The 27,851-nt window shown below is 46.0% G+C and overlaps 1 protein-coding gene across 6 annotated transcripts; it reads right to left on the bottom strand.

The window, feature by feature from the left end:
* Nucleotides 1–207: 207 nt before the first annotated feature.
* On the bottom strand, nt 208–26,526 carry prrc2c (proline-rich coiled-coil 2C). Of its 6 annotated transcripts, none has more exons than XM_078259605.1 (34): nt 26,139–26,526; nt 18,128–18,297; nt 17,729–17,903; nt 17,481–17,590; nt 17,038–17,163; nt 16,619–16,917; nt 16,420–16,499; nt 15,821–15,966; nt 15,627–15,714; nt 14,898–15,078; nt 14,153–14,798; nt 13,859–14,031; nt 13,079–13,331; nt 12,748–12,958; nt 10,199–12,670; nt 9,563–9,726; nt 9,285–9,439; nt 8,759–9,158; nt 8,564–8,649; nt 8,283–8,477; nt 7,401–7,661; nt 6,511–6,603; nt 6,274–6,375; nt 6,012–6,183; nt 5,583–5,804; nt 5,226–5,347; nt 4,907–5,121; nt 4,542–4,773; nt 4,304–4,429; nt 4,023–4,217; nt 3,812–3,912; nt 2,620–2,746; nt 2,263–2,505; nt 208–2,135 (listed from the first exon to the last, which is right to left on the bottom strand). In XM_078259605.1, exons 2-34 carry the CDS (start codon nt 18,240–18,242, stop codon nt 1,878–1,880), a joined length of 8,544 nt encoding a protein of 2,847 aa, XP_078115731.1. In that variant the 5' UTR covers nt 18,243–18,297; nt 26,139–26,526; the 3' UTR covers nt 208–1,877. The 6 variants fall into 6 exon arrangements, with proteins under 6 accessions (XP_078115731.1, XP_078115734.1, XP_078115733.1 ...); XM_078259608.1 differs by having other exon boundaries at nt 4,304–4,414; XM_078259607.1 differs by having other exon boundaries at nt 5,226–5,338.
* Between the last annotated feature and the right edge of the window lie 1,325 nt (nt 26,527–27,851).

Below are 27,851 nucleotides of genomic sequence, written 5' to 3'. Positions count from 1 at the left end.
TTTTAAACGTATGAACGCTGTACTAGATCTTCTGTATCTAAGCACTTGGAAATGCCAACTGAAGTTGGTAAGTGTTGTAGTGACACCTAGTGGTAAGACCTAATCCGTGCCAAATTTGGTTCTGACATGGAGCAAAAACACACACAAAAAAAGGAAAGAATTGTGGAAGGTGGCTTCAAGTACAAAACAGGCATCACTGAAAAAACATAACAGTATATTATTTTATTAGTTTCTGTAACCAAACCAAGAGAATGTAAATAAGACCGTACATATTTTAATACAGCGATGAAACCCCTGTACAAGTTCAACAAAAATATATATATATATCATTACCCTCCCTCCCTCATCCATCCATCCTCTAGACTAGAGCAAGGACTCTTCCCCCTGGCTAGGGTAGCGGTGAGGAGGACGCCCTCCCTGCCTCAGGGTGCATACTACTGTACATTTCTGAAGGACCCCTTGTCGCCACAACCCCCGAGATGAAAGCATTGTGGGTGGGACAGCCAGCGGAGGCGAGGCAGAGACAGAAAACAGCACTGATTGCTCCCATCAGTAAAGACAATAAAACAACAGGTGTCCTTATGCCCAAACACTTCTGAACTTGAGGCTTCTCATCTTGTTGTCCTCCTTCCGTGAGGGTAGACACACACACTCAAAGTTTTCCGTTTCAACAATCAACTGGCCGTTTCTATTCCTCCTCTAAGTAGCCCTATCCTGCTTCCCTATAGCTAAGGGCACTGATATCAGTCAATAGCAGCAGGTCGGGGTGCTTTACAGTGACGTTGTGCATTTGTGAGACAGCAAGGGATGGGTGAGGACGCAGTGAGAGGGGTTGTGTGTGACAACTGGAACAGCTGTGTGTAGTGATCATACATCATCCGGGTAATCCTGTGAATCCAAACCGAACTCTTGCTGCCACGGCAACAGCGATCCTAAAAGGCTGCGACATCATCTGGGCACTGCTTTAACCTTTTGGCTAAATATACAGGAGTCCAGCTACGAGCTTCCCCTGTTTATACCACACACACACGCACCCACCCACCCACCCAGCACATCAGCAATTCTCAGGCAGGGAGATGAGAGCAGAAGGCAAGAGCAAAGGCTCACAGGCAGACTAATCAATAAATCAATTTCAGTCAACTGATGTAATTTTCACATTTCCATTCTGGTAAAACAAAACGAATGAATTTCTGGTAATCGTGGATGAAACCGTTAGTTATGAGTGTGTGTGTGTGTGTGTGTGTGTGTGTGCGCGCGCGCATGTGGTAATGAGGTGCATTTCCATGTGCACAAATCGCTGGATTAGTTATGATGGGAGATTGGCCAACAAAAAGTTGTCTTCACTAAAATGACTTCTCCTTAACAAGATTGTTTTGACTACAAAAACAAAACTGATTTATTTCATTAACAAAAACAGGTTTCTCCAATAATATGCATGATCCTATTTGGGGAATACAAACTAAAAAAAAAAAGGAACAGAAATCAAGAGCTATAAAAAAGAAAGAAAAAAAATGGCAAACTCAGCAGCAAATATTTCAAATTTCTCTTTCCAGCTCTCCTCTCATCTACCGTCTCAGTAGATTTCTATGGAACAACTTGTGCAGCCATTTTATCGGCATCTAAATATGACGGAAGAATTCAACTCAAACACCGCCACCTACAGCGGGACAAGATAGGGGAAGAAAGAAGAGGAAGAGGATCATGTATACGCAGGACAGTGCCTACTCTCAGTAACCACTACAATCAACTCATCGTCCTCCCCCCCACACTGTTCCCCAGGGCTGATATGAGGCGGTGACCGAGTGAACGGGGCTTGATTCTCTCTCTTCCTGTCTTCCGTCCATCGTATTGTCATCTGAAGACGTTTCCGCGGCGCTTTACTTGCCCTCTTCTGGTTTGATGGCCTGCGGTTTTATGGGGCCAGTCCGTATGGGCTTGGCCGTGGAGATGGAGATGGGGGGTTTGTCAGAATCTGGGCGCTCGCCTACTGCCTGGTGGTTTGGGGCAGAGGCGTCGAGTGGGGGTTTTCCCGCCTGATCAAGCCGAGACACTTTGCTGACTTGCGGAGCCTTGAGCTGCTGCTGCTCTGAGAAGAACTTATGAGTGGACTGAAGCACCTCAGCCCGCTGCTTTGCCTATAGAGTGATAGAGCAAAATCTAAAATCAGAAAACCCGCCTATCACTGAAAGATGATGTCATCATCTAACTGGCCAGTTAATAAAACCGATGCACAGAATTGGCAGATAAGAGAGGGAACCAGACCTTTAGGTCCTGTTCAGCCTTCAGAGCCGCCTGGGTGCCTCTGGGAGCAAGCGAGGGACCAGGAGGTCCTCGGGGAGCGTGCTGGCTGTGCTGTGGATGCTGAGGACGGGGATGGGGCATGAGACCACCACCCACATTGGCTGACATTGGAGGGCCCATGGGAGAGCGCTGGACACCTCCAGCAAACGAGTTAACGTGAGGAGGTCGAACCAGAGGAGAGACGATGTTGGGCTGAGACAAAATCTGACATGAAGAGGGAACAAAAACAACAGATAAATAGATGGTTGCCTTTCGTGCCAATAACCAGTGCATTATATAAACACAATCTAAAAACAGGTTTCATGATCATTGCTCTACCTGTGGGTTGAATTGGCCAGGGAAGTGCTGTGTCATTCTCATGGCAGCAGAGCTAGCCTGAAACTGCTTCTGGTACAGCATGCTGTTGATCTTACTGGACTGGCTGCTAGGAGATGTGGAGCTGGCCCTGCAGGCAGAGGAGAGGGAAGCCATAAGATCACGTGTATTAAGTGCATCAAAATAACAGGTGATGGGTTAAACCACACTTGACACACTGTGCAGCAACAAACATCTTACGAATAAAGACAACATGGCAGCTTTTGGTGCAGCTTGTGTATAGACACATTTAATGTCAATGTCAATCGATTAAAAAAATGTAATCAAATTAATTACGTACGCTGTGATTAATTAATCTAAATTAATCGCATACATCATTTTTTGCCCGGTGCCTTTAAGAAAGTAAAAAAAAGACAGACGAACAGTCGGCGACATTAAATAACCGCTTGTTTATTGCTAGGCCATATGGTCAAAATTAAATGATTTAATAACAATGTAATAACTATAACTTAGTAAATTGCTGTTGAACGACAAAAACAACCACCAGATGGGAAAAGGGCATTTAACAATAACTTTAAAAGTCTGTTGTTTTTCCGACAACAGCAGCTGCAGATTGTTACTTCCCGGTGTTGAATCCTCTACAGTAAAACAGTCACACTTTACACCGTTTAGCGTTAGCTGTCAGCATTGTAACCGTGTTTAATCCAGCTACTAGCTAGCGGTAGGCTAACGTCAGCTGCTGTCGAGTATAGTGTTAACTAGCGTCGCGTGCAGCGACGTTTCTGTTGCCTGTAACGTCCGTTTTCAGAGCATCAGAGAGCAGCGCAGACATATCAGTGGCACTGAAATGAGGAGCCGAAATCCGCGTTGCTATTTGGTCCGGTAGATACCGGTCGTTAAGGGACCGGATTTCGGTACCCAAGCCTATTCAGGAAGAAGATTTTTTATAAGTAAATGTTCCAATCAATGATCCAGGCAGCACATTCTCGTCTCCCTCCTTCATTTTACAGTTGAATGGTGGCTCCGGGTCGAACGTCAATATGGAATGGATTAATCTGCATTATTTTTTTATTATGTTATTTTGACAGGCCTAATATTTACATTTAAAAAAAAAAAAAAAAAAATAATAGTTATGCTTGGTGTTGCTTTTAGGCGTGCCTGTGTGCCAGATAGTATGTGAACTTATGGGCGGTACCTGTAATGGCTGGAGGTGGGTGTAGTGCTCCTGGCGCCGATAGGAGGGGTTCCGGGCTTCACATCCATTCCACTGCCAAAGAGTTTCAGATCCATGTCCATCTGCAAAGGGTCAACACAAAAAAACGGTTACAACTCATATAATTTACATAATTATAAATAATACAATCAGCCTGTGTGTGTCAGAGTCACACATGCACACAATCCAGTACCTTGCTGGTTGGAGGCTGCATCATGCTGTGGTTGGGGCCCATGATGCCTCGGTAAGGCTGGGAGACCGGGGGCTGTCGGTTGATGTTGGGGGGCTGGGCCTGGGGAGGAGTGGGAGGCAGCGCCAGGAGGGGCTGGCCTCCACCCGAGCCAAAGTTTGGCAGGGACAACTGGGAACTGGGCAGAGGGACTGTCACCTGGAGAGAGATTAAGACACAGAACTGTTAGATAAGCTATACAAGAAACATTTAGTGTCCATTATTATTGTTTGCATGTAGGTTACCTGTTGCATCCCAGAACTAGGCGACTGAGTGTTGCTATAGTAGCTACTCTGGCCATGCTGTTGCACCTGTCCCGAGTACATGTTTGAATGCTGACTCATCCCCTGTCGAGCCTGAACCAAAGACAACTATGTCAGATGGAACATATACAAAATAAATTAAGTACAGGGGTCAGTATGACAAAATGTTAGTCAACATCGTAAGGTAAAGTGACATTGTTTCTGTGAGCAGACTGGCTACCTGCAGCAGGTGTGTGTCAATGAGCTGGGAGCCTCCCATGCCAGAGGGCTGGTTGAGCTGCGGCTCAAACAGAATGGGAATGTGCTGGGTGGAAGAGGCCTGCTGATAGGTCAGATTAGACTGAGGCTTGCCCAGCTCAGGTGCCTGCACGCCGGGATAGCTGTGCAGAGACGGTCCTGACAGCATCATGGAGGGCTGTGACAGGCTGCTCTGCATAAACGCCTGCTGAGACCTGAGGACAGATCAGAACACAGGATCAGATGAGAGAACAATGGTACCTCAAAATACGGATACTGGCACTTCAGCAGTACTGTATATTTCAGCTGTGTTTTGGAGAAGTGAACGCATGTGCTGTTGTGTGTTACCTGTATGGCTGCAGTGAGGAGCTGAACAGGTCCTGTGGCTGGGAGACTGGAGGACCAGTGCCGAGTCCTAGCTGAGCCTGGTGCGTATGTTGGTGTTGGTGTTGATGCTGATGCTGGTGTTGATGCTGGTGTTGATGCTGGTGTTGATGTTGGTGTTGCGGCTGACCTTGCAGTGGCGCGTAGATAGGGATGGGAATCTGCTGGACTGCGGTCGGCTTTGAGGTGGAAAAACACAGACCGGTAGTTTCAACTCAAACATTTCAAATAAAAGAAAAAAAGACATTCCTGCAGCATTTTACTGACCAACTGAAAACCCTACCTGCGAGAGGCCGGGCTGGAAGCCTTGCTGCTGCGCTAGGGAGGGAGGCGCCAAGCGAGGGTGGGGGGTACTAAAGAGGTGGCTAGTGTCCATGTAGAAGGCTGGAATCTGAGCTGCAGAACCTCGACATAAAAAGGGTTTACATATTAGTGATCACTAACATAGTGAACAGTTCTAACTAAATATCAGGGACATAAAAAAAAAAAAAAAAAGACAGAGGTTGGTGTTCAAATTTTATATTAAAAAGCAGATAGATGAATATGTTTTAAGAACAAATGGTTTCCACTTAATCATTTTAATGCAGCCAACATGTGGAACATAACTAACTGTCTCAGTTCAGTGCCATGTTTCTCTCACCTGCTGCAGACTGAGAGACGTACACCTGCGGGGTCTGCTGTTGCTGGGGCAGGAGGGTAGTCACACAGCCCAACTGAGAGAAGCTGCTGCTACTACCGCTACTGCTGGAGGACGACAGACCTCCACCCTGCAGTTGCTGGGGCTTCACCTTACAGATGTTAGGGGGGTCGGAGGCTGTGGTGGTCTTGGTGCTGAGGGATGACGTTGTATAGGTAGCAGAACCTGCAGGGTGGAGATAAACGCACGGTGAATACAAGAGATCATAAGGGAATGCCTGGATACTAGTGACGCACAAGGGGAGATCCCAAAACAAACAAATAACACAGGTAAGTCAGTGTACTGTAGAATGTCAGAGCAGTGTTGGGGCAAACAAGGCGTTAACACACAATACTCAGATATACAGTAGATGTTAACTAGGAGTTCCTATACCTGACAGTGAGGTGCTGGGGGTAACAGAAGCCACAGGGATCTGTGCTATGGAGGCTGAGGAGAAGGTGGAGTATGAGGATGCACAGGAGGTGATGGGGGAGGAAGAGGAAGTGACTGGAGAATTCTTCTCCAGACTCGGGGAGTTCTCCCACGCCTTACGAGCCGATTCCATCTGAGGAGGGGACAGTGTTTAGGTAACGTTTCACTGAAACTAATAATAGAAGTACAGCCCACAACAGGCAATGTTACTTTCTCTGTGTACCTTTAGCGTTAGGTCAACCGTTGCAGGAGATACAGTGCTGAGGCTGGAGCTCTGCTGCAGGGTCTCTCGTCGAGGAAGAGGCAACGCGTGGGGTAGCGCCACCTGAAACGCATCGTAAAAAACCCCAAAGCAGTATTTATAGAATACCAAGTGTTTAGGATGAGAGCATTTTTTCAACTGTAGGGCACATATCTCTTCAAATTAAAAAAGAAAGATGTACAGGGAACGTTTACTCACATTTGCTACTAAACTCTCTTCTATTTTGTTCACTCCTGTAGAAACACTGTCAGCCAGTGAGGAGGAGGGGGTGGTGTAGTCAGTGACGGACTCCTGAGAGGGAAAGCCATAAATTCAGTATACACACAAACACGTTCAGTGTTTCCTCTATGTTGATTTGGAAATGGCGGCTCGCCACGCCAAAATATCTGCCGCCATGGTATCAGAAATAGGGCAGACGCACAACGTAGTTGCGGTTGCCTTTTAAATGAGCCTGCCTGTTGGAAAGCCTGTCCACGCCCCCCGCAGGTGGACGGCGATGCTGCAGTCTGATGTCGGTTGAGTGTGCGACATTGCGCTTCGATGTCAGTTTCAGAGAGGCAGCTGACTTTTATTTATTCCTTTTCTTCATTCTGTCTGGTTTGTGCATTTGTGAGGAAAATGCGAGTATTGTACATGTGGAGTTTGTTGTGGGACACAATGCAGGACAAATATATCTGTATAGTTTAACCATTTAGATCAAAGTTATGGAGTTGTCATGAAAGCCTTATTTTCCTTTCTCCACGGCACACCCATCAGTCTACTTAGCTAATCATCGCCGTTAGTATGTGACAACGGCAGTTTATAATCACTCTGTGTGCTCTGAGTGTTTATATGTTAAAGTTAATTTTATAATATAGTGTAGGAGGTTATTGTGAAGTGGGGGGGAGGTCAGACAGACCTGCCCCCACTGCTAAAAACTTTTTTTTAATTTATTTTTTTTTTTTTATTGTTCTCTGTACCTAGTTCCGGGCTTGGTGTATTACCAACCTAAAAAGGTACAATGCTTGCTTACGTAAATCCAACTATCATAAAAGTATGATAAAAAAAAAAAGAAAGCCTAGCTGTGCTGTGATGGGACACTGACGTACCTTAGAGTTACTGTTGTACTCTGCTGACGGGACTGTGATCATGCCCTCAATGTCTCCTCCCAGCTCTGGTACTGTGGTGTCACTGGTGGGAGGACTGGAGTCTGTGGCTCTACTGACACCTCCTCCAGGGACTCCTCCCTCCATGATCCCCTCGCCTTCTCCTCCACGTGCGTCTTTGGCCTTGCGGTTCTTTAAAGAGCGCTCCTTACCAATGGGACCTGGCTTGTACTCCTTGGTTTCCACTGGTTCCATTTCAGGAAGCTGGGGAGATGGAGAGATTAAACATTTACATGATGACGAGAATTAATAGGAATCAGTGTTCTTCAACAACAGTTTAAAAAGGTCCCATGGCATGAAAATTGAGTTTTTTTTTTTAACATTAATATGAGTTCCCCCAGCGGCTAGAAATGGCGATAGGTGTAAACCGAGCCCTGGGTATCCTGCTCTGCCTTTGAGAAAATGAAAGCTCAGATGGACCGATCTGGAATCTGGTTACCTCCTCTTTCTCTGCTTTGCCCACCCAGAGAAGTTGGCCCAACCATGAGAAAGAGAGAGACATCATGGCTTGCAAACAAGCAAAGTGGCAGTTGGTCAAGGCCACACCCCCACCCTCTACCTTGCCCCCCCTTAAAGCTACAGACACAGAAATGGCACAGACTAAGGAAAGCTCATTGTGGGACTGGCTCTAGTGGCTGTAATTCTGCACCAAGGCTGAATTTCAGGAAAGAGACTTCAGATACAGTATTAGGGGACCACTAAGGCCTATATAAAAGAGACTTCAGATACAGTATTAGGGGACCAGTAAGGCCTATATAAAAGCATCCAAAAGCAGCATGTCATAGGACCTTTAAAACCGCAAGTTTCCGCCACAGCCAAGGTTACCTTCTGTGTTTTGATTGGGCCAGCTCGAGGTTGTTTCTGTCTCTGTTCTTTGGGAGCAGGTAGTTTGTTTTCAGAGACAGTTTCTAGCATCGCTGGAACTCCATCACTGTCGGTGCTGCCTGCGGATGATGGTGCACCAAACTGAATACTGTCTATTGCCAATTCCGCACTGCCCTCTGCTCCAGGCTTCACACCCTGAAACAACAATGTTTTCATGGTTCAACATGGAGCAAAAAGGATCATACGGTCAACAAAAGGTGAGACCGACACATTCAACATACCTCAGAGGAGACGGTGCCAGTAAAGGAGGTAAGAGGTTTGTTCCAGGCACTCACAGATGGTGGCTGGGGAGGGCTGATTGGACCAACTGGAATGTACACGTTACGCATATTAGACAAGAGCTGGCTGATAAATACACTCCTGCATTAGTCGAGACAAATTTAAAACATTTAATGATAACTGACTTATCCACTCACGCTTCTTGACGTCAGGAAGGACAGTGGCGCCCGCTACCTTGTTCTCCCACAGTTCTGTACCCAGAGTGCTGTGCGTCTGCTTAGGTGCGGGGGGTAGGCTCTTTGAGGTAAAGTCCACAGTGGCAGGGGGAATGGAGGGCAATGGAGCCACTGTTCCTTCCAGAGTTTGAGGGGATGCAGTAGGCTGGGAGGGGGCAAGGTGAGAATGCTGGGGAACAGAAATAGGGGGTTGCTGTTGGGCCTGAGATGTGGGGGCTACAGGAGGCTGAGACTGTGAGGCCTGTTGTTGCTGCTGCTGATGTTGCTGCTGCTGCTGGGATGATTGCTTTTTAGCAAATCTTGGTGGCAGCTTTCCTCCGCCTCCCCTGCTCTTCTCACCAGAGCCTTTTTTACTCCAGTTCTGTAGGAGCACAATTTAAGCCATCAAGACGTTATACTGAATCAAAAAGGAGGTATAGCCCATTATCCTCAAAGTATTACATTGCTGGTTTTTTTTCTATGTGGCACAATTTATTCCTCCTCTTACTTGAGTAGTCTGCTCTTCCTTTTTCCGTTTCTCTTCGTCCTGCAGGCGTTTTTGTTGCTTGCGGGAGACCACCTCTGTGAAGCCGTCATCATTGGTGCTGGACTGTGGGTCATCCGTGGTGGTGACCTCTGGGTGGTCATCAATGATCACAACACCTACAGTGACGGGACAAAAGGACATCCTGACGTTTACATTCAGTTTACAGGTGAAGAGCAGCGAGAGCCAGGTATGGGTTCCTGGCTCATCAGTAAGAGCTGAGAATTTAATGGTTTACTTACTGGCATAATTGTTAAGATCAAACTGAGAAAGAGCATTCTCTTTGGGCTTCTTGGTGGCCTGTTTGGCTTCATCCTTACGACGGCCTGACTGGTCCTTCGTAGACCTTTGGGATGGTCCTCCAGCTGTTTGTGCTGTCCCATCCGAGTTCTGCTGGGCTGCAGGGCTGTTCGTACCAGAGACACATGTTGGAGACAGAAAAAAGATTGAGGCCCAACTGGAGAGACTTATTGACACTTTTTAATGTTGGTGAGAACAACAGTGTGGTGGTGAGGGAGGCCTGAGAAACTAGGGATGTCAACATGTAAATTAATTCTATAATGACATGAGATTTGTGCAAAAAATGATGCCTTTATTGTTTATTTTACAGCACACTAAAGTAATCAACGCAATAGGAGAATACAACAGCCAAAGCCAATTTAGACAAGCAATACTAACAGTACTGACATATGTAGATTCTGCACTGCAACTACTAATTATGAAGAATGCCACACAAAAGGTTGATTGTGTTTGAATAAACCTGCAGTATTATTCTACACCACACTGTTCATTGACTCAACTTCATTGTGCTAAGTGCTAATGTAAGCAGACAAAGTAAATGCCTAACAACGGACAAAAGGCCAATTGTTTAAACTCACCCTTTGCGGCCAGCTTTGGCCCCGCCCCTCCTCTCCCCCTTGCCCCCTGCGTAGCTCCGGCCTGGTTTGGCTCCACTGTTGCCTCTACGATTCGGTCTCTCGGTAGGCCTCTGATTTGAGAAACTTCTCTTGGCTGCAGGAGCCCCTTCACGTTTTTGAGTCACCCCTCCATCAGGAAGGCTTTTATTGGGGGTCAAAGAGCCCTGAGGGGCTGCAGGTGCCGGGGCAGAGGCCCTGGCTGCTTCATGAGCGGCCTCCAGTGCTCCTTTCCTTTCTTCTCGTTCTCTCCTTTCATTGAAGTCGCTGCTCTCAGAGGCAGTTTCCCATTCCTCATTGGCTTGATCTGAAGAGTTCTGGTTGGACAAGTCAGGGGACTTGGTTCCGACTGCAGTGATGGTGGGGCTGCTGGTCTCAGGCAAGGGTGCTTCTATAGGAGAGGACAAGTCGGGTGCAGGCATAGTGGCTGCCACTTCTGCAGGCACACTTACAGGGGCTCCTGGAGCTCTAGACAGGGTTGGGGAATGGGAATGGGAGCTTGGGGCAGGGGCAGAGCTATGGACAGTAGCAACAGGCACTGGGAATAGAGGGACAGGGGGACTTGGGGCAGTTTCCCCACTAGCTAACACTGCAGCCTCACGCTCCTTCAAGCGCCTAAACCGGGGGGGTTTATCTTGCCTCGGGGGCCGTGCGGGTCTGGACCGACGAGGCCTTTCTCTACTACTCTGAGGTGCCCCATCCCCAAATTTCTTGCCATCAGACTTGGGGGGTCTTCGGTCAGCAGCAGGATTGTCATATCTTGGTGTGCACTCAGTGTCCTCAGGCCTGAATGTCTCCATGGGTTTACAGGGCCACTGAGAAGAGGACTCTCTAGCTCCTGGCCGTCTAAGAGGGCCTGAGCGAGGCCCGCCGCGTTCCCTTGCTCCACCTCGTCTATTGTATAGTCCCCCTCTTCCTCGCCGAGAAGGCTCTCCTTTAGGAAGGAATCCTGGCTTAGGTCGGCTTTCATCGTCCCCTCTGGGTCCAACCCTTTCCCCCATGTGAGGAGGTCCAAAGCCTGGCTTGTGAGGCCCAGACCGGGCCTCCCCAGGGAGCTCTCGTCTCAATGGACGGCTAGGTTTGGTGCTAGGCTCACGGTCAGAAGGCCCAGTATCACTGGCAGACTCTCTCCCGCCTTCACTTTCAGAATCTGTGTCTGAACCACGGCGCCGTCTACGTTTTGGTATAACCTCAAAGTCTGAGCTCTCGCTGCGTGTTTCGCTTTCTTCCCTGTTGCGAAAGGCGGCAGCACCTCCAACAGAAGGTAAATCAGAGCGCGATCGGGGCTCTCTGTAATTGTACTCTGCCCGGCTTCGACCACGACCCCCCCTGTTTCGGCCACTGTAAGTCCCCCGGTAGCTCCGTCCTCTGGAGTAATACTCCCCTCGACCACGTGCTTTAAAACTTGAGTCAGCAGGCCACTCTTTATCTCTATCTCTCTCTCTATCTCTGTCCTTGTCCATTTCCTTCTCCCTCTCACGTTCCCGCTCTCTCTCCTCTCGTCGGTAGGCACGTGGAGGAAGATTGGAGTCTTTCCTGGAGGGCAGTTTGGGTTCTGGATGTTTGTCATTGCTGGGCGGTTTATCCGTTTTCTCCTCCTGAGAGGAAGAGGTGGGAGCCCCAGATAAAGGCTGGGAGTCTCTGACTCTCTGATGGCCAGTCGGTGTTTCCTCAGCAGCTTCTCTCTTCTCCTCACCCTGAGGTTTGGAGCCCTCAGACACAGCAGCAGCAGCGACAGCAGCTGCAGAAGGAGCTTTGGATGACTGATCCTTTTTGGACCGGTCTCCTCTTTCCCCTCTCTCGTGACGCTTCTCCCTCTCTTCTCTTTGCTCTCTCTCTTCTTTCATGTCCCTTAGGACAGGCTTCTTTATTGGCCCAGACCTGCGAACAGGTCTGTCTGCCCCTGGTCCTTCTCTGCGTCCGGCCCCTGATCTTCCACCCCAGCGCAGCTCAGCTTTCTGCTTGCTAGGGGCTGGCAAAGGCAGCTTCTCTTGTTTGTGTAATCCATCAGCAGGAGGTGTAGCCCGGTTGCTAGTCACCGCAGCCTGGGGGTAGAGTTCATTCTGGGGCTTATCGTCAGCCCGTTCTCCTGTGTCCTGTAGCTCCAGTGGTTTTGTTCCCAGGGGTAGCCCATCAAACCTGGGTTCATCCAGCTTGAGGGAGTGGCTAGAGCCCTGGGAAACACTCCTCTGGAGCATAGCTTGACCAAGAGCTTCTACCTCTTCCCCACTGGGTAAGCCTGGCTCCTCAGGATCAAAGGCTGGGACTACAGGGACCCTGTCTAGAGGCCCTGATGCATCCTCTGGGCCCTGGGTAAACACTGACAGGGACTCTGTAGGGTCCTGGAAGAAGTTACTTTTATGAGAGTCCAATGCACTGTGGTCCTGGGGATACATAGCTGGAAGACCCCTGTCCAGATCCAAACCAGAGTCCATCCTGTAGAGAAACAATCGTTATTATGTCATGTGCCAAAAAATAAATTTTTCTTACGTTGCCATTTATTCATTTTTTACCTCGGCTCCTTGTTATCATCTCGTCCTTTTGGAGGAGTTACAGATGGTAACGGCTCCGACTGTGGGTATGGGTCCGATCCCCATACCATCCGCGAGTCTGACGGCAGACCATGGTCACGAATTGGTCGGGTCAAATGGTCAAAGGAGTCAGAGCTGGAGCTCGAGTTGTCACCAGGCTCTCTGCGCACAATCTGCTTAGGAGGCATCCTCCCTGGAGAGGACAATACAGACCGACTTTAAACAGCTTGTCTGGCACATCTGGCAGCTTGTCTGTACATTATAAACAAAGATAATCATACATTCTCCATTCATATTCCACAAAACGCCCTACCAGGGTGAATGTTAGTTGGCATGTCCATGGGAGGACGTCCTGACATCATGCGGGGGTCCATATAGGACTGCATCATGAGCCAGCGGGGGTCAAACCCCATGGAGGCCAAGTGCTGGTGGTGGGGGCCAATGGGTTGATACATGGAGCGGTGCTGCTGCTGTTGGGGAGCTGGAACACCGCCACCACCTGATGGGGACACGGAGCCCCCACTCTGGTGTTGCTGTTGTTGCCATTGTTGCTGCTTCATCTGCTCCTACAAGACCAACAGGGAATAGTAACAAATAAAAATTAAGATCAATGAAGCTCATTTGTTTTTAAAGGTATACCCTACACCATAGGTGGCTGTCTATGTAGTACTGATGGCTCAATGTACTACATGTACATAATGCTTGCTCTGAAGAAATTGCTTAAAACCAAGCAAATGTGTGACAGCACCTTTGGCCACAGTAATAGACTAATACTATTTATGTACAGTACCAGTCAAAACTTTGGACACACTTTCTCATTTTTTTTCAAGTGAATGGGAAAGTGTGTCCAACCTTTTAACTGGTACTGTACATCTGTACTTAATATGACTAGTCAACACGTCCACTGTGGAAATGTCTAATTAACATCAAATGTTTATTTTCTCATGTATAACTTTAAAACAAAAGAATGATCAAGTCCCCTTTTTGTTCAGTTTAGAATCTAGCCCATTAGTCCCTGACACACCCACATATTATGTTTTAGCAACAACATCCAAGCCATTATTAACTAAAAGACAGATGTGGACATCCTTACCTGCTGTCTAAGGAAACGAGGAGGCAAAGATTTTTGAAACTGTTTGGAATAGCCTGAAGTGAGAGAGGGACGCATAGCAGCTGCTGCCTCTCCTTCCAGCTGTGGTGGTGCAACAGGGACTTCCTCACCACTGGGGCTGTCCATGTGAGGCAGAGACAGGTGGGGCTCATCCACTGCAGAAGAAACAAAACCAATAGTATTGGCATCTATGACTGAAAGAATAGCAGTCAGTCACAATTATGCAACGATCATTTACATGCAACTTTGAAGAAAAATGGCTCCGAGCTAGCTCACCTCTGTTGTCCTCCATGTTGAAGTAGTCTCGGATAGGCACTGTTGTCCTGTCGGTCTGGTTCTCCTCCATCAGGGGGCTGACCTCAACCACGGAGCTCTCTTCCTCGCTCTGAGGCTCTGGAGCTACGGCTGCAGGTCTCTGGACGGGGGGGCTGGGCTGACGAGGCAAGTGAACCTCCTCCTCTACACTTGGTTCTACGCTCTCGGGTTCTCGCTCAATCCTCTCCCTGTCTAGATCCACCCTCTCAGGCAGAGGAGCTTGCATGATTGGGGCCTGTGATTGTGAAACTGGGATTGAAGGTACAAGGCTGGACACAGGAGCGGGAGCTGATGAGGACTCTTCCTCTTGGGCAGCTCCTGCGTCATCACTGGTGGTCGGAGCAAGGGCAGATTTGCCCTCAGTTGCCTGGCGGTGTTTTTCATTGAGACGTTTTAGTTTTTCAGCACAAGCTGCGAGCCGCTGTTCTTCCATCCGCCGTTCCTCTTCTTCCCTCCGCCGTCTCGCTCGCTCTACAGCTTCAGAAATTTCTGGAGGCTTTTTGCGCTTCTGCCGCCAGGCCTCGGGGTCCTCATCGGCACCAGGTGCCGCTGCAGCCTGTGGTTTGGTCACACGTGGAGCTCCGCCACCAACAGAGCGACTGCCACCCTGGAGAATAGAGAAATTAGATACAGACCTGTCGCCTTGCTGTTAAAATAAACAGTGCACACATGCTGGGAGTCTTGTGTAATGCATATCCAGCTTTACCTGGTAGTCCTGTGGAGCAGCTGACTTATTGTACTGCCCCATACTGCCAGGTGATGGCGCTCTGGGATCACCATCGGCCCATGAGGTTTTATTGCCCCCACGGTCCTCAGTACCCTCCTTCCAGCCCTCCTGACCGTCTGGTGGCCGAGATCTTATACGCTCCACTTTACCCATCCACTCCCTGAAAAATAATGTCCATATATTTAAGGAAAAACTAAAAACTTCAGTTTATTCCAACTGACAATCTCCCTAGTTAACTAGTGCTCCTAAGCTACTTACTTCAACCTCAGGCTGCACATCAAACCTCACTACAAATGCCCTCACTGCACACAAAGTGGCATTGATAACTTCTATCAATTCTGAATCCTTCTACTCTGTATCAACTATTTGGCACCTTCCACATCCAGCTGTAATGCCAAGGCTGCCATGCAATAACCATTTGTGTGTTATAGTGTCGTATCTGCAATATATGGATGTCCGTTGTATTTTGTCCTGTTCTCGAGTCCGTTTTACAACACATACCTAAACATGTCAAATTCATTTAGTATTTGAACTATACCATTACCTCCGTTTTTCAATTATTTTGTCCATTTACTACAAATCACATATTTCACATTACTGTCAGCCATGTGTCAAGGCATACCATAAGGCATTTGAAGCACAGAAGCTTAAAAAGTGAATGCAAGTCAATGCAAGTGTTGGAAAAAAGGTTAAGATTAAAATACTCACCAGTTTTCCCTTTTCTCTTTAGCAGCTTGGTTCTCCTCATCATCGCTGAAGTTTAGTTTCTCAGTGTAGTCCACCTCCATCTGAGCTCCTGGAGTGCAGAAGGGACAGGATTGATCGATACTAGAACTACTGTGCAATGACTCCACCCCAATCAGTTAGTTAAAATGCTCAAGTCCATAAGAATGGCTACTGACCTGCCCAGCCCTCATCAGTGTCAGTGTCTAAGTTGTCCAGCTCTTTAAGTTCTGTCGCGCTGATGATAGAGGGTCTGTCTGGGTCCTGGTGCCAGGACTGAGGGGGATGCTGCTGGGGTCGTACTGAACGAGGACCCCTGACAACCCAACAGAGAAAAATGGAGAGGAAAGTTCATTATGGCACCTGGTCTAGTACATTAACAATTGCCTATATTCAACTCAAGGTACAACAAGGTACTGAGGTATGAGGGGTGTATCCTGCATCTGATATTTGCAAAATTTGGGCAATGGACAATCGAAAAAGTAAAAAAAAAAAAATCCTTTTATACCGATATGAACAATGTGCTTCTGTGTGAACTTATATTTGTTGTTTAGGAAACTTGGGATCATTTCTCATCATTAAAATCAGCTGGTATATATGCAGCGTGTATAAAAACTTTTTAATTGCCTCTAAAGTAGAATAGTTTTTTTTAATGATCAAGGAAAAGTCCAGGGTATATTGTGTTTTTGCAAAGATACAATTAAATACAAATCAAAAATGTATCTTATTTTTCTTCAACCCAAATCTCTAGGGCTTAGCTATTAAGATGTGAACTCACTTTGCTCCATCTTGTGGTACAGGGTATCTGAAGTTTCCTTGTCCTGGGCCCAAAGTCATTTGAGGATAGGCGTGGAACATCTAAAAAGACAAAGAGAGCAATTATCACGCAGGCTCAAGAAGAGATAAATGCTACAACTAGATACTGGAGCTTTTGATGTGCCAACGTGGTCCGTCCAGAACAGCAAACTGTGACTTACGTAGGGTGGCATCATGCTCCTGAAAGCAGGGTCGAAGTGAGTTGGCACCCCAGCAGGAGGCTGCTGCCCCCCATTAAGTTTAGCCTGAGGGAGGGCAGAGGGGGGCAATCTCTCCCTACCATCCCTCTTCTCCCTCTGAACGTCAGTGGTTACGTTTCGCCCAGGCTCATCAGCTTCCCCTGGTGGTGTAGAGGTACCAAGGCCCGTACTACCCTCCTCCGGGGCCCGGTTGTCCATCTCAGAGGGGCTGGGTGCAGTTATCAAATTCCTGCCTCCACCCTCTCGCCAACTGCCAACATCTAACGTGACAGAAGGAGGAGAGACATTTATTGTTTGACCTGTGGTTCCTGAACACCAGGCAAACCGAAACCGATCAGTGAACACTGAACGATGTTTATGTGCTCGAGTGGGGCCCATACTTTGAGGTCTGAGGCTGGGGCCTGGTCCATAAGGCTCCTCTTCTTGACCGTCCCCTTTCTCAACCTCACCAGCCGCCTGCAAGCTGGGAAACTCCTGGTGAAAATGGCTGCTCACACGAGGAGCTCCTGTACAATACAAGCACATTATTATGAATGCACAGAAATCCAAAAATTAAATATAATACAGTGACTTGCAGAGAAAAAAAATAAGTCTTCGATGGTGTACAGCACCCAGCCAACCCAACGTCACATTTAGTAGAGATCAGATGGTCTGCATTCCATGCAAACTGTAATGTTTAAGGGCTGTAAACCAATTGAGGATTGTTTGTTTGGACACTAGTAGGAAACATACTGGATAGTGTTCACAGCCTCCATAAATGCCAGGAAGGACCATAGGTAATCTGCCTTTTATGAGTTGGTGTAATGTTGTAATGCAAATTTACCGTCTAGCTGTGTTGGCTTGCTGTTGGCCCAGGAGCGGCTGCCCCCAATAGAAGGCTCTTGTGGCTGGAGCACTGCTGGTTTGATCTGGGGTGGGGGTGTCTCCTGTTGCCTGAGGCACACAAAACAGAACGGTTTTCCAACAACACTTATGATTTGAAATGTGGATGACGGACTCCTCTAACTAAAGACACTTCCAGTTATTCTGTAAATGTTCACACACATTACGTGCACAAGTTATTCGATTTACCTCTCCTCCCCTCCCTCAGGTCGAGATGCCCAGCCACTACCGTCTTTGGGGACAATGTTGACGTTGGGGTCGTTTCCCTTGTTCTCTGCCTTCAGGCTGGGCAGGTTGGCCGGAGGGGGCATGCGCCGGCTGGCAGCAACTTTGCCCAAACTTTGGAGCCCATGTCTAGCAGCCACTGGGATGAAGAAACATTTAACACGTAGGAAAACGGCAACATTTGAGGTTTTTAAAAAAAAAGGTCAGGGAATGCACTTGAGCACCCTTAAAAGGTTATATTACATTGCGGTGATCAACTGAACTGAACAAAGCTAAATTACATTTACTGCAAATACAGTCCACTCATTAGTTGTTTCATGCAATAGTGTGCCAGACTATCAGGGAATAATAGTGGGGGCTTACCTGCAGTTTTCTGGGTTTCCAGAGATTTGCCCTTGTAGGTGTTGAACAGGCTAAGGGTTGCATACTTTGTTTTGCCATCCTTTGCCTTGGTGCTCTGCCCTGACTTCTCGGACATGTCGCTGGAAACTCATTGAGTCTGGTCCTTTGGCCTCGCCCCCAGAACCAGCCTCCTATAGACCAAGGGTGAGAGAAAAACAAGGACACCAAAAAAAGGTGAGGCTATTGGCTCTGGACACAAGACCATAACAGATATCTGAACCTTTGATGTTCACCAACACCTGAGTCTAATGCTGATTCAGTGTTTCTACTATATACATGTAGAATTTTTTGAAATGTCACAAAGTCACAATTGACCTTATGTGAACGGTCGTCTGCTCTCTCTCCTTTTTGAGGGTGAGCAACTACAACGGTAATAGGACGTCAATTACTCGCAAAGTCATGACAACCAAACAGCGAGTACAGCATTTTCGTCTCTGGCAGAGTGGCAACAAAAGCCAATCAAGTCAATTTCCCATGGGAACCACACTCACCCGGGGCACGTGGAATAGGACTCCTGCAGTAGCTTGGAAAATAGCATTACGGGCACTGAAACCTCAGCATATTGTTCTGTTGCTAAACTATGTAAAACCAGTGGTGACGTTAAATCACCAGTTTCGCGTATCCTAAGGTGCCGTCTAAGTGCTGGATTTTTCCCGGTAGTTAGCTAGCAAAAAAGGCCCACTGACGCGTCATTATGGAACCCACGCAACTTCTAGGCAAGAACCGCCCTTCAATAGCATTCGCTCACTACTATTGGCCAGGCGTCCATGCTTACGCTAGGTAACGTAACCCGATTTGTTCAGGTCCTATCCCCTGACCAATCGGCTATCCCTAACCTTAACCACATGAGGTCAATGCCTATCCCCAACCAGTCGAGCTGCTTCGTAGGGCGGGGCTTGCCTAGAAGTTACGTGGGATCCATAATAACGCCCCACTGACGCCGATGTTATTGTTTTTGGCATGTTTAGTATGTGAATCAATCCATATTTTCCTCGTAAATAATGTAGTTCAAGTTGTTTCAGTTTAGGCTTGTGAAGCTATGGTTTTAATGTTATCCTAACCTAACTTTGGCCAAAAGAAAAGGCAAAGGCTGACTTTACTTGAAACAGTTGGTTATGTTTGCTTCTAAAGTTTCATACTGTGTTGAATGAGTTTAGAATATGGACTCACCTGCTCATGTAAAGTATAAAGCTAGAAGGAGAGCTTGTATAATGTGCCAAAGTAGTGGTCACAGTGACTGAAAATGTGATACGAGATGGACATTGCAAAATGTGTTATGTATCTGGAATTGTTCATTAGCTATGCGAGATATCTGTCAAGCTGAATGGACTATTCTGGTCCCAAGACTGAAATAGAACTCTTTCTGTGAGAAAAAGGGCACAATATCCTGGAATGTCATTGTAAGACATACTGTATTATGCTTTTGAGAAACCATTGCAAATAAAGACAACTGATGCAGGAACTACACACTGCATTTACTTTGGTAACGCCGACAACTTTTCCCAGCATAATCTGTTCGCATGGGCCCACGCTTAGGACCCGTAATACCTACAATATTTTTCATCACCGTTGCCAGCTGGCATTGTAGACACTAGTTCCCCCCCACATTTTCAACCCTAACTCTTTGACTTGAGTAATTGTGGGTTCAGGTGTTCTTTGGTCTATTACGCACAACAGTGGGGAAACTCAGAATTGTCCAGAATTTGCTCGCTGCTCTGCTCCATCGGCTATACAGGCGGACACTGCCTGCGAGGACATCAGCCCTCTTTTGGTCCACATGTTAGGACCGATACAGGCTTTCTTACAACAAAAGGGGTGTGACGAGACACTCGGCTCAAGCTCACGAGTCAATACACAACGTTGGGTTCACGAAAACGAACATATTTTAATGAAAACTTCAATGACGAAATACGATTGGAAAAATAGTCTTTAGTTTTATTTAATCGAAAGTCACAAAATGGAAAAAACAAGTACTGTGAAAGGTTTTGCCACAAACTCAAATGACTGGCTTCTCTCCTGTATAACTAACCTCTTCAGACCTAATAACTGTGGCGTTTTCCACCGGGAATCCAACATGCTGCCGCACAAACGATTTAAAAGTGGCGGGTAGGGTTGGGTATCGTTCACATTTTTAGCAGTAGCGATATCTGAAATTCTGTATTTATTTTACATTTTATTTCGAACATTTGCTGAAATGTGCTATAGAAATAAAGTTGCCGGGCGCCTGGATAGCTCAGTTGGTAGAGAGGGCGCCCATACGTAGAGGTTTACTCCTCAACGCAGCCGGCCCGGGTTCGACTCCGACCTGCGGCAGGTCAATCCCCATCTCTCCCCCCTTCACGTCTTCAGCCGTCCTATAAAAATAAAGGCCTAAAATACCCAAAAAATAATCTTAAAAAAAAACACTGTTGTGCCTGTCCATCTCAGAGGAAGTGTAACAGCACCGCTTTCGCCTGGCCATTAGATTATATTGCAGCGAGCGTCTGTGTGAGGTATTGAAAAGGGCGACCACTTTAATCGGCATTTCTGTGACTCGCTGTGACTTGAAAAAGCTGCAGAGGCGACACAGATGGCTCCGTCTGCACTGCACCTCTATGTGTATGTGTCAGAGCTGAGCCCTGCTCTCTGTGAAACATGCAGAGAGGCCAGAGAAGCTCGTGCACCGAAATCTGCCACCGATTGATTTCGCATGAACCGGCCTCGGTAGTACCTATGCAATTCTGCACTTGTGTACTGATATTGCGATGCAACTTTTCAACTCAACGAGAAATATCGTCATGTTTAAATATCGCGGGAAGGGATCTCGTTACACCTCTACACAACAACGCAATGCTTGGGTTTCATACTGTCAGCTGTAAGAGGTTTTTTCAGACAGAAAAATACACACTGGCCTCTCGGAACATTGACTGAGAACCCAAGGGCAAGGTTTTGTCACATTTTCTTCTTGGCTCGTTTTTTGGGTTGATAATAGACAGTTGAGCCCGTTTCGTCTTGTTCATCTCGGAGCGTTACTCAACCACCCCGACCTGACATGTCCCGCAAACCTTTCAGACTAAGGACTGAGACAGCTACAAGGGCAAAGCCTGCATCAAGTGTTGGGTGCATTGTGTTTGGATGAAAGTGACAGACAGACAGACAGACACACACACACAGAGAGAGAAAATGGAAGGAGGAATTTGCATGAAATGTTTCTTACTTTGAACACTGCTATGCTGGGTCGACCCGTGCATTTTTTAACACTACGGTTCCTCCGTAGTGTTCGTTGCGCGTCACATTTTCCTCGGTGGTCAGAAGGTGACAGAATGAAAGAAATGTCACCTCAAAGTGATTCAGGTGCAAATTATATCAGAAGGTAAGCCCAGACTAGATCACATGGCACAAAAAGTCCAACGAATGACATGAAATTAATCAATCAATCAATCAATCAATCAATCAATCAGAGGCAAAGCTGTATTGGGGGCAGTGAACAGTGACCTTTATTGGACACTTGACAGTAGAGAAATGACAGGAAATTGAGAGAGAGAGAGAGAGAGAGAGAGAGAGAGAGAGAGAGAGAGAGTGTGTGTGTCCCTGCCGGACTACGACGTTGTAGTTGCGCTTCATGGTTGACACCTTAAAAACGAGACAACCAGGCACCCTCTGATCTGACTTTTTCTTTCCAAATACCAATTAGTACTAACCTCAGGGCGTCTGCCAATACCAGTGGGGAACGTTTTTTTAAATTCAACGTAACTTGAGGACAGCAAGTGCTGTGGCACTAAAAACTGTCCACTAGTGACAAATAGGTGTGGGACTAAATATCGATACAGCAATGTATCGCCGTCCTTCTTTGTGCGATATAAGAATGGATACGCTGGCGCAAAATATGAATATTTTAATTAATAAAATACGGCGCTTTTAATAGATTTCCCATGCTCCGAGCGTCACTACTTCATGGCTCCTCGAGGTGGCGCTTAACACATTAATGAAGGGTAAACGTGAACATAAGTTAACTTGCCGAAGAAGAGTCTTTCAACGGAACGGCGGACAACAGTTTGAGGAAAATAACAGATACCCCAGCTACGTTTAAGTCCAAAGTCTGGACCCATATTTGCTCTATAGTTCTGAAATTTTAATTTACAGACTGAAAAACTTGTGCTGCAGAATTCGGTTTTTGTCTAACGGTTTGGACTTGCAGTGAATAAGAGAAACCCTGCACTTAACCGGCAACTTACAGGCATTTTGTATTCATAGTTCGACCGATATCGTGACGTATCATTATAGGATGGTCTAGCAATATATTGATTATCGCAGAATTGCTGTGCCGTGATATTATCAGTATCGTGCGATATCCTGTGATTGCCACCCCTAGTGACAAAACGTCAATTTTAAAGTTTGTATGCTGTATTAAGCCACTATAAGGAAGCAGCAAGACACACTGTGTGTGGGGGAGTGGGGGTGCACCGAGTGCTACTCAGAGGGGCAGCAAGTAACGCAAGGCAGAAAGTGAATTAGAGTGAGCAGTACCATGGACAGAGAGCCAGCATGTTTGGGGCTGCTGTTTCTTTCCTAAATCACACAGAGGTCATTTATTATTAACGGAGCAGTGGTGGAACAGTGTGTGGGTGTTGGGGGAGCCGACAGCTCTGATGTGTTCAGGCTCCATCCGCAACTTGGCCATGGGACTCCTTGCAATGGAACATCCACTTAAAAAAGGAAAAGTCCTTCAACTACCTGGTTCCTTTTATGTAAAATACTGCCTAATTCGACGTTGACGGACAAAACTTGAAGAAACGCAACCCGACATCATCTTGCTGTGGCCAATCATGTCACCAGCGATCAGACTTGGTAGTCCGTTTTGAGGCAGTCCCATACAATAAACCTCACAGCCACACAAAATAAAAATAAATAAAAAATAAGGGTAAAAAAAAAAAAAAACTAACTGCCCAGGGGTTTTTTGTAACAGCTGACGGGTTTCCTGCAACCAGCTCCAGCACAAGGCACAGTCCCTTGAAATAAAGCTGACTTCAAGTGCGGTCGGAAATGTTAAAACAAACAATAATAATTGTGAAATATAAAAAGTCTACTTGTGCTACATTTAGGGGGGGTTTAAAGAACAACCGGTGGCTGGGTTAGCTCAGTTGGTAGAGCAGGCGCACATATATAGAGTGACGCTTGACAGGAGGTGTGGAGGCAAAATGATTTGAATGTGTGGCATGTACTCGTTATCCAGCTTGACAAGCATGACAAGCTAGCGTTAGCTCGTTAATAACAGTAGTAAAGCAAGGGTGGTATAATTTGCAAGACTAAAGACACGTTTTTATTCACTCGCCTTTTTTGGCCCATTCATTTTTCAATCTATTGTCATGTATATATTCTGTGCTTTGTCCCATATCAGTTATTGTTGACAAATATATTTGTGTGTGTTGTACTTTTTAATTTCATTTTAAAGTTATTTTATAGCACTTGGTCATCTTAAGCTGTGTTTAAATGTGGTGTACAAATGAACTTAACTTGCACTTACTACAATGACGGTAATTTAATAAGCTTCAAGTGAACACGTGTGTGTGTGTGTGTTTTGTCTGTATCTGCTCTTTGGGTTACTTACCTTTACACAACTATTAACTAAAACAACAAGTATGTATGTAAGTATGTATTGAGTTGATGTAAATTAATGCTTTTGTTTTTTTTATCCGATTTATTGATTAAATCGAAAAAATAATCGACAGATTAATCGATTATTAAAATAATCATTAGTTGCAGCCCTACAACAGACCAATTCCTTTGTGCAAAGATCCCCCAATTATGCTACCCATTCAGTGCCAATGAGACCACAGGAGGACCCTAGGGCCCAAAGTCACCTGGGGGTGAGCCCTCCACACAGAAAAGGGTCAAGTCAGTGTACAATCCCTGACTCCATCTTTTAAACTATCAACATATGGTCACCGGGGTAAAGAGGGAAGCCCTTGGACTCCCCATTTGAAGTATTTTCAGATAGTTGTATCAAAAGGGACTGCATTAAAAATACCCAAAACTGGCCCCAAAGCTTGATATAGCATCCATGCTCCCCAGGCTCTGCTCAGCCCGACCTCCAGCATGACCCTGCACCCCTGCAACTACTTCTGTACCCCAGTCCATCCATCAAAACACATTTAGATGGTTCTGCTAGGCAAGAACCAGTTTATTTGGGTGGGCATGCGTTTTGCATTGTAGGATCCATTTCCAGGTTTAACCTGCAGGTCGGCTCAGATGACTTACCTGTACAGTGCTTATTCACCCCAATCTTGTTTACATCGGGTCAAGGGACTGACTTGTCTAACGCAACAGTGAAGCCACAGAATAAGAAGTCATGTAGATAGCCTAAAGGATGGGTGCTGAAAGAACAGGCTTGTATTTTATTGTCCCTATTGGTTTGTATTGCAATGCTGTCTCCAGTGTAGAACTCTGGTCCAAAATCTCTTCAGTGACTATGCCGACTATATTATGTTAATCTTTAGGAATACTAGCCAAAGTTACAACAATAGCCAAAGTTACAACAATAAGACTAAAGGTTGTGATTTTAACTATGTATACTGCTATGGCTGTGGACGTTTGAATTTAGATAATGGACTACAGGCCCTCGCCTATACATAGAAATGTATCGTTCTATCCATGAACTGATCAGCAACCATTCAGAATCTACCAACTAATCTTCACTTTGAATCAGGGTCAATGCAATCCTAACAAAAAGCATGGAAAAGACTAGGATTGGAAGCCACTTCAGTTTATTGTAGTTCTCCAACGCCAGGCCATCAATACCACTGAGATGGCCTCCCTTGGGAGTTGTTGGTAATTTCATTAGGCACACAAGAAACTGAAGGGTGGCTATGTTTTCATTCATTGGGACGCTTAAATGCTTACATTCAAGGCACAAATGAAAACAGCTACGGAAAATGCCAGCTTGAAACATGGAAACACATTGGACTAACCAATGCAGTGTAGGCCTCCATCCTTGTTAAAGTCAGTTTATGGTTAAGAAAATCACAATTAAAAAAAATCATAAGCATGCTTTTTCTTTTCTTTAAACCATTGCTTGAGCTTTACAAAAGACACTTCCATCTTCAGCAAAAGATCTCTGCTGGGGCCTGACTGGTCAATCAATAAGTACTACACCAATCAATATATGTAAATGGCCTATGTACAACTAGTCAGATGCAGACCCTTGTCTAACTATGGGATGGATGGATGGATGGATGGCTGGATGGATATCAAACAATACTATGTTGCTTATTAGTAATCCCCCCAGGTGGTTTCCACATCTGCAGATAGAGTATGAATAATATGCGAGTCTTTCACACCCCAACCCTCCCGAATGTACCTACTAACAGAATAAAAATGTGCTCTTTTAAGACCACATCTGTTGGCTCTGCAAGAGATCATGACTGGGAAGGAAAGCACGGTGCTAATCTAAGAGTTAACATCATGAATATGACACATGATACATCGCCAGCACAATTAGACCCATTTAGAGAGACAAAAAGGCATGAGATGAGAGCCAAATTATTAATATTGTTATTATAATATCGTATTGTTTCGGTAAATCACTGGCATTGATGAGTCTGCAGGCCATCCTTCTCCATGAATCAAAGTAACGTTATTGGTGGGCTGGGTGGCTCATACCGGTGAGAAGTAACGTTAGAGGCCCTCTTCGCTCGGAACTCAAGACCGGGCTCAAATAACACTTTAATTATGCAAAAGTTGTACACAAAAGTGAACATTATAATCTATTCAACAACACAGATTTTGATGTAGAACATGAAACATGGAGCTATTAAAAGAGCAGGCCGCCAGTTTGCATCGCTTAGCATGGTTTCGTTTCTCACTAGTCGCCATCACATCCACTTTCAGCCCTTCAGTGGCCACAGCATGCTAACTAGCTATCGTTATGTTAACACCAACACGTCAGATACTGGGGAAAAAACACTTTTTCTCCTTGCTTGACATGCAGACCCACCTGCCACCGCCGGTGCCTTCTTTGTCCTTTCGGCTGTTGTGCGGCCCGACTTGAAATCCGGTTTCGGCCTGGTTTGTGGTGGACGAATATGTGTCTAGCCGGCGGATTACAAAAGCTGGCTAGCCTGCTAACCCAGTTCAGCTAACGATGGTTAGCTACTTTGCTCGTTGACTGCCAACAAACCGCTCTCCACATGCACGGCTATTGTTTTACGTCTTCTGCGCTGTTCCGAGCCGCCAGTCTGTCCTTGTCTGTTCGGCCGTTACTGTGGGAACCAGTACGCGGTCGTGCCGTAGTTCCGTGTCTATTCCCAGCAGTTATCTCGTGTCAGACCGTTTCTCTAGTTGTGTGAGGCCCCGCTCGCGCCGTGGCCTGTCGCACAATCAAAGATGGCAGACCGTAGTTGCCAGATTTATCGTCTCATATCCCCCTCTCAAACACGAACCCCCTGTGCAGGTGCTCAGTCACACATAAACACAGATTTTTTGGTTTGTTTTGATTTCTTTATTTAAAAGGGAAAACGCACATTAATCAACATGAGTAGGCCCACAGAGTCCAACATGTAAATGTGCCAGATTTAGCCATACAGGCTAATTCTCATCTGCAGTCCCTAGCAGGTTGATCACTTAAAAACAATAGATACGCAACAATACAACAAATACACATAAAACAAGAAAGACATAGGCATGGACAAGTAAAATGACACAAGCACTATTCCAGATCGACAACTGGCAGGTTGATGGCATGAGAAAAACACAACACAAGTACATACACAGTAGACACAGGTAAAAGTGCATATGTGTGTCTATATGCACTTTTACCTGTGTTATTAGACACACAGAGACACCAAACAAACACATTATTCTGAAGGGTCATAGAGAAGGGTCCTAGATTTAGCTTTCTTTACACTTAGCTACTACCGGTTGACATTAATGGCATTTAAATTATATGTAGATCTACATTATGATAATGCAGATAAGCATATCAACGCTTTAACGCCAAACAGATACCATTCTCCTGTTGTGTAAGCTGTTACATTTGTGGTTGATGGCAAACATTTAACGGATTAGAGTAAAAAAAAAAAAAAAAACAGAAGTAGACCTGGCTACAGTAGTAAAAATAACAGGCATTTAAACCGATAACTAAGCTGCATACATATAGTCACAATCACTGTGTGATTTTATAACAAGCAAATACACTCCTGGAACATTATATACAGTAGGCCTAGTTAAAAAATTCTGCAATGTTGGCTGGAGTAGGCTCATCTTTGACATGATTACATTGCACATGCTTGTGGTGGTATCTTTTGGTTTATGAGTGTGCCTGAATGAATTTAAACGAGGCAACGTAACGTTAAATGAAACCAGTTGTGGTGTCAAAGTCATGCCGTTAGCGGTTACTTTACAGGTTACAGTTTGGTAAACGAGGTGTTGGAAGTGTACAACCACACAAACAGCTGAATTAAAAAAATATATCCTCAAATAGGCTATGTCAAATCTTTGCCGGCTCAAATAACATTCATATAAAAGGTATCCCTAAACCTGGCAACCCAAATGTTTACGAGTCACGCGTGGACGATTCTTCTTCCGGGGTCTGCCTAGCACGAGCTGCGGTTAGTTATAAAGTCCAGATTTGTATATCGACAAAGCCAGTAATGAACTTATTGATGATAAAGTGAATGTGCTGAACAGGACTCTGTATTAGTGTTGGCCT

This window comes from Sander vitreus, chromosome 9, assembly GCF_031162955.1.
Source record: "Sander vitreus isolate 19-12246 chromosome 9, sanVit1, whole genome shotgun sequence".
NCBI classification, from domain to species: Eukaryota; Metazoa; Chordata; class Actinopteri; order Perciformes; family Percidae; genus Sander; species Sander vitreus.
This window is presented reverse-complemented; position numbering and strand designations above follow the sequence as displayed.

Bases quoted from the DNA above. Each gene is read 5' to 3' on its own strand.
- prrc2c (XM_078259605.1), bottom strand. From the start codon at position 18,242: ATGTCCGAGAAGTCAGGGCAGAGCACCAAGGCAAAGGATGGCAAAACA. The intron at 6,376-6,510 runs GTGAGTAAACGT...GATGCGTTTCAG, and splicing joins AAGAGAGTTTAGTAGCAAAT to GTGGCGCTACCCCACGCGTT. The intron at 5,122-5,225 runs GTAGGGTTTTCA...TCCACCTCAAAG, and splicing joins TCCAGCCCGGCCTCTCGCAG to CCGACCGCAGTCCAGCAGAT.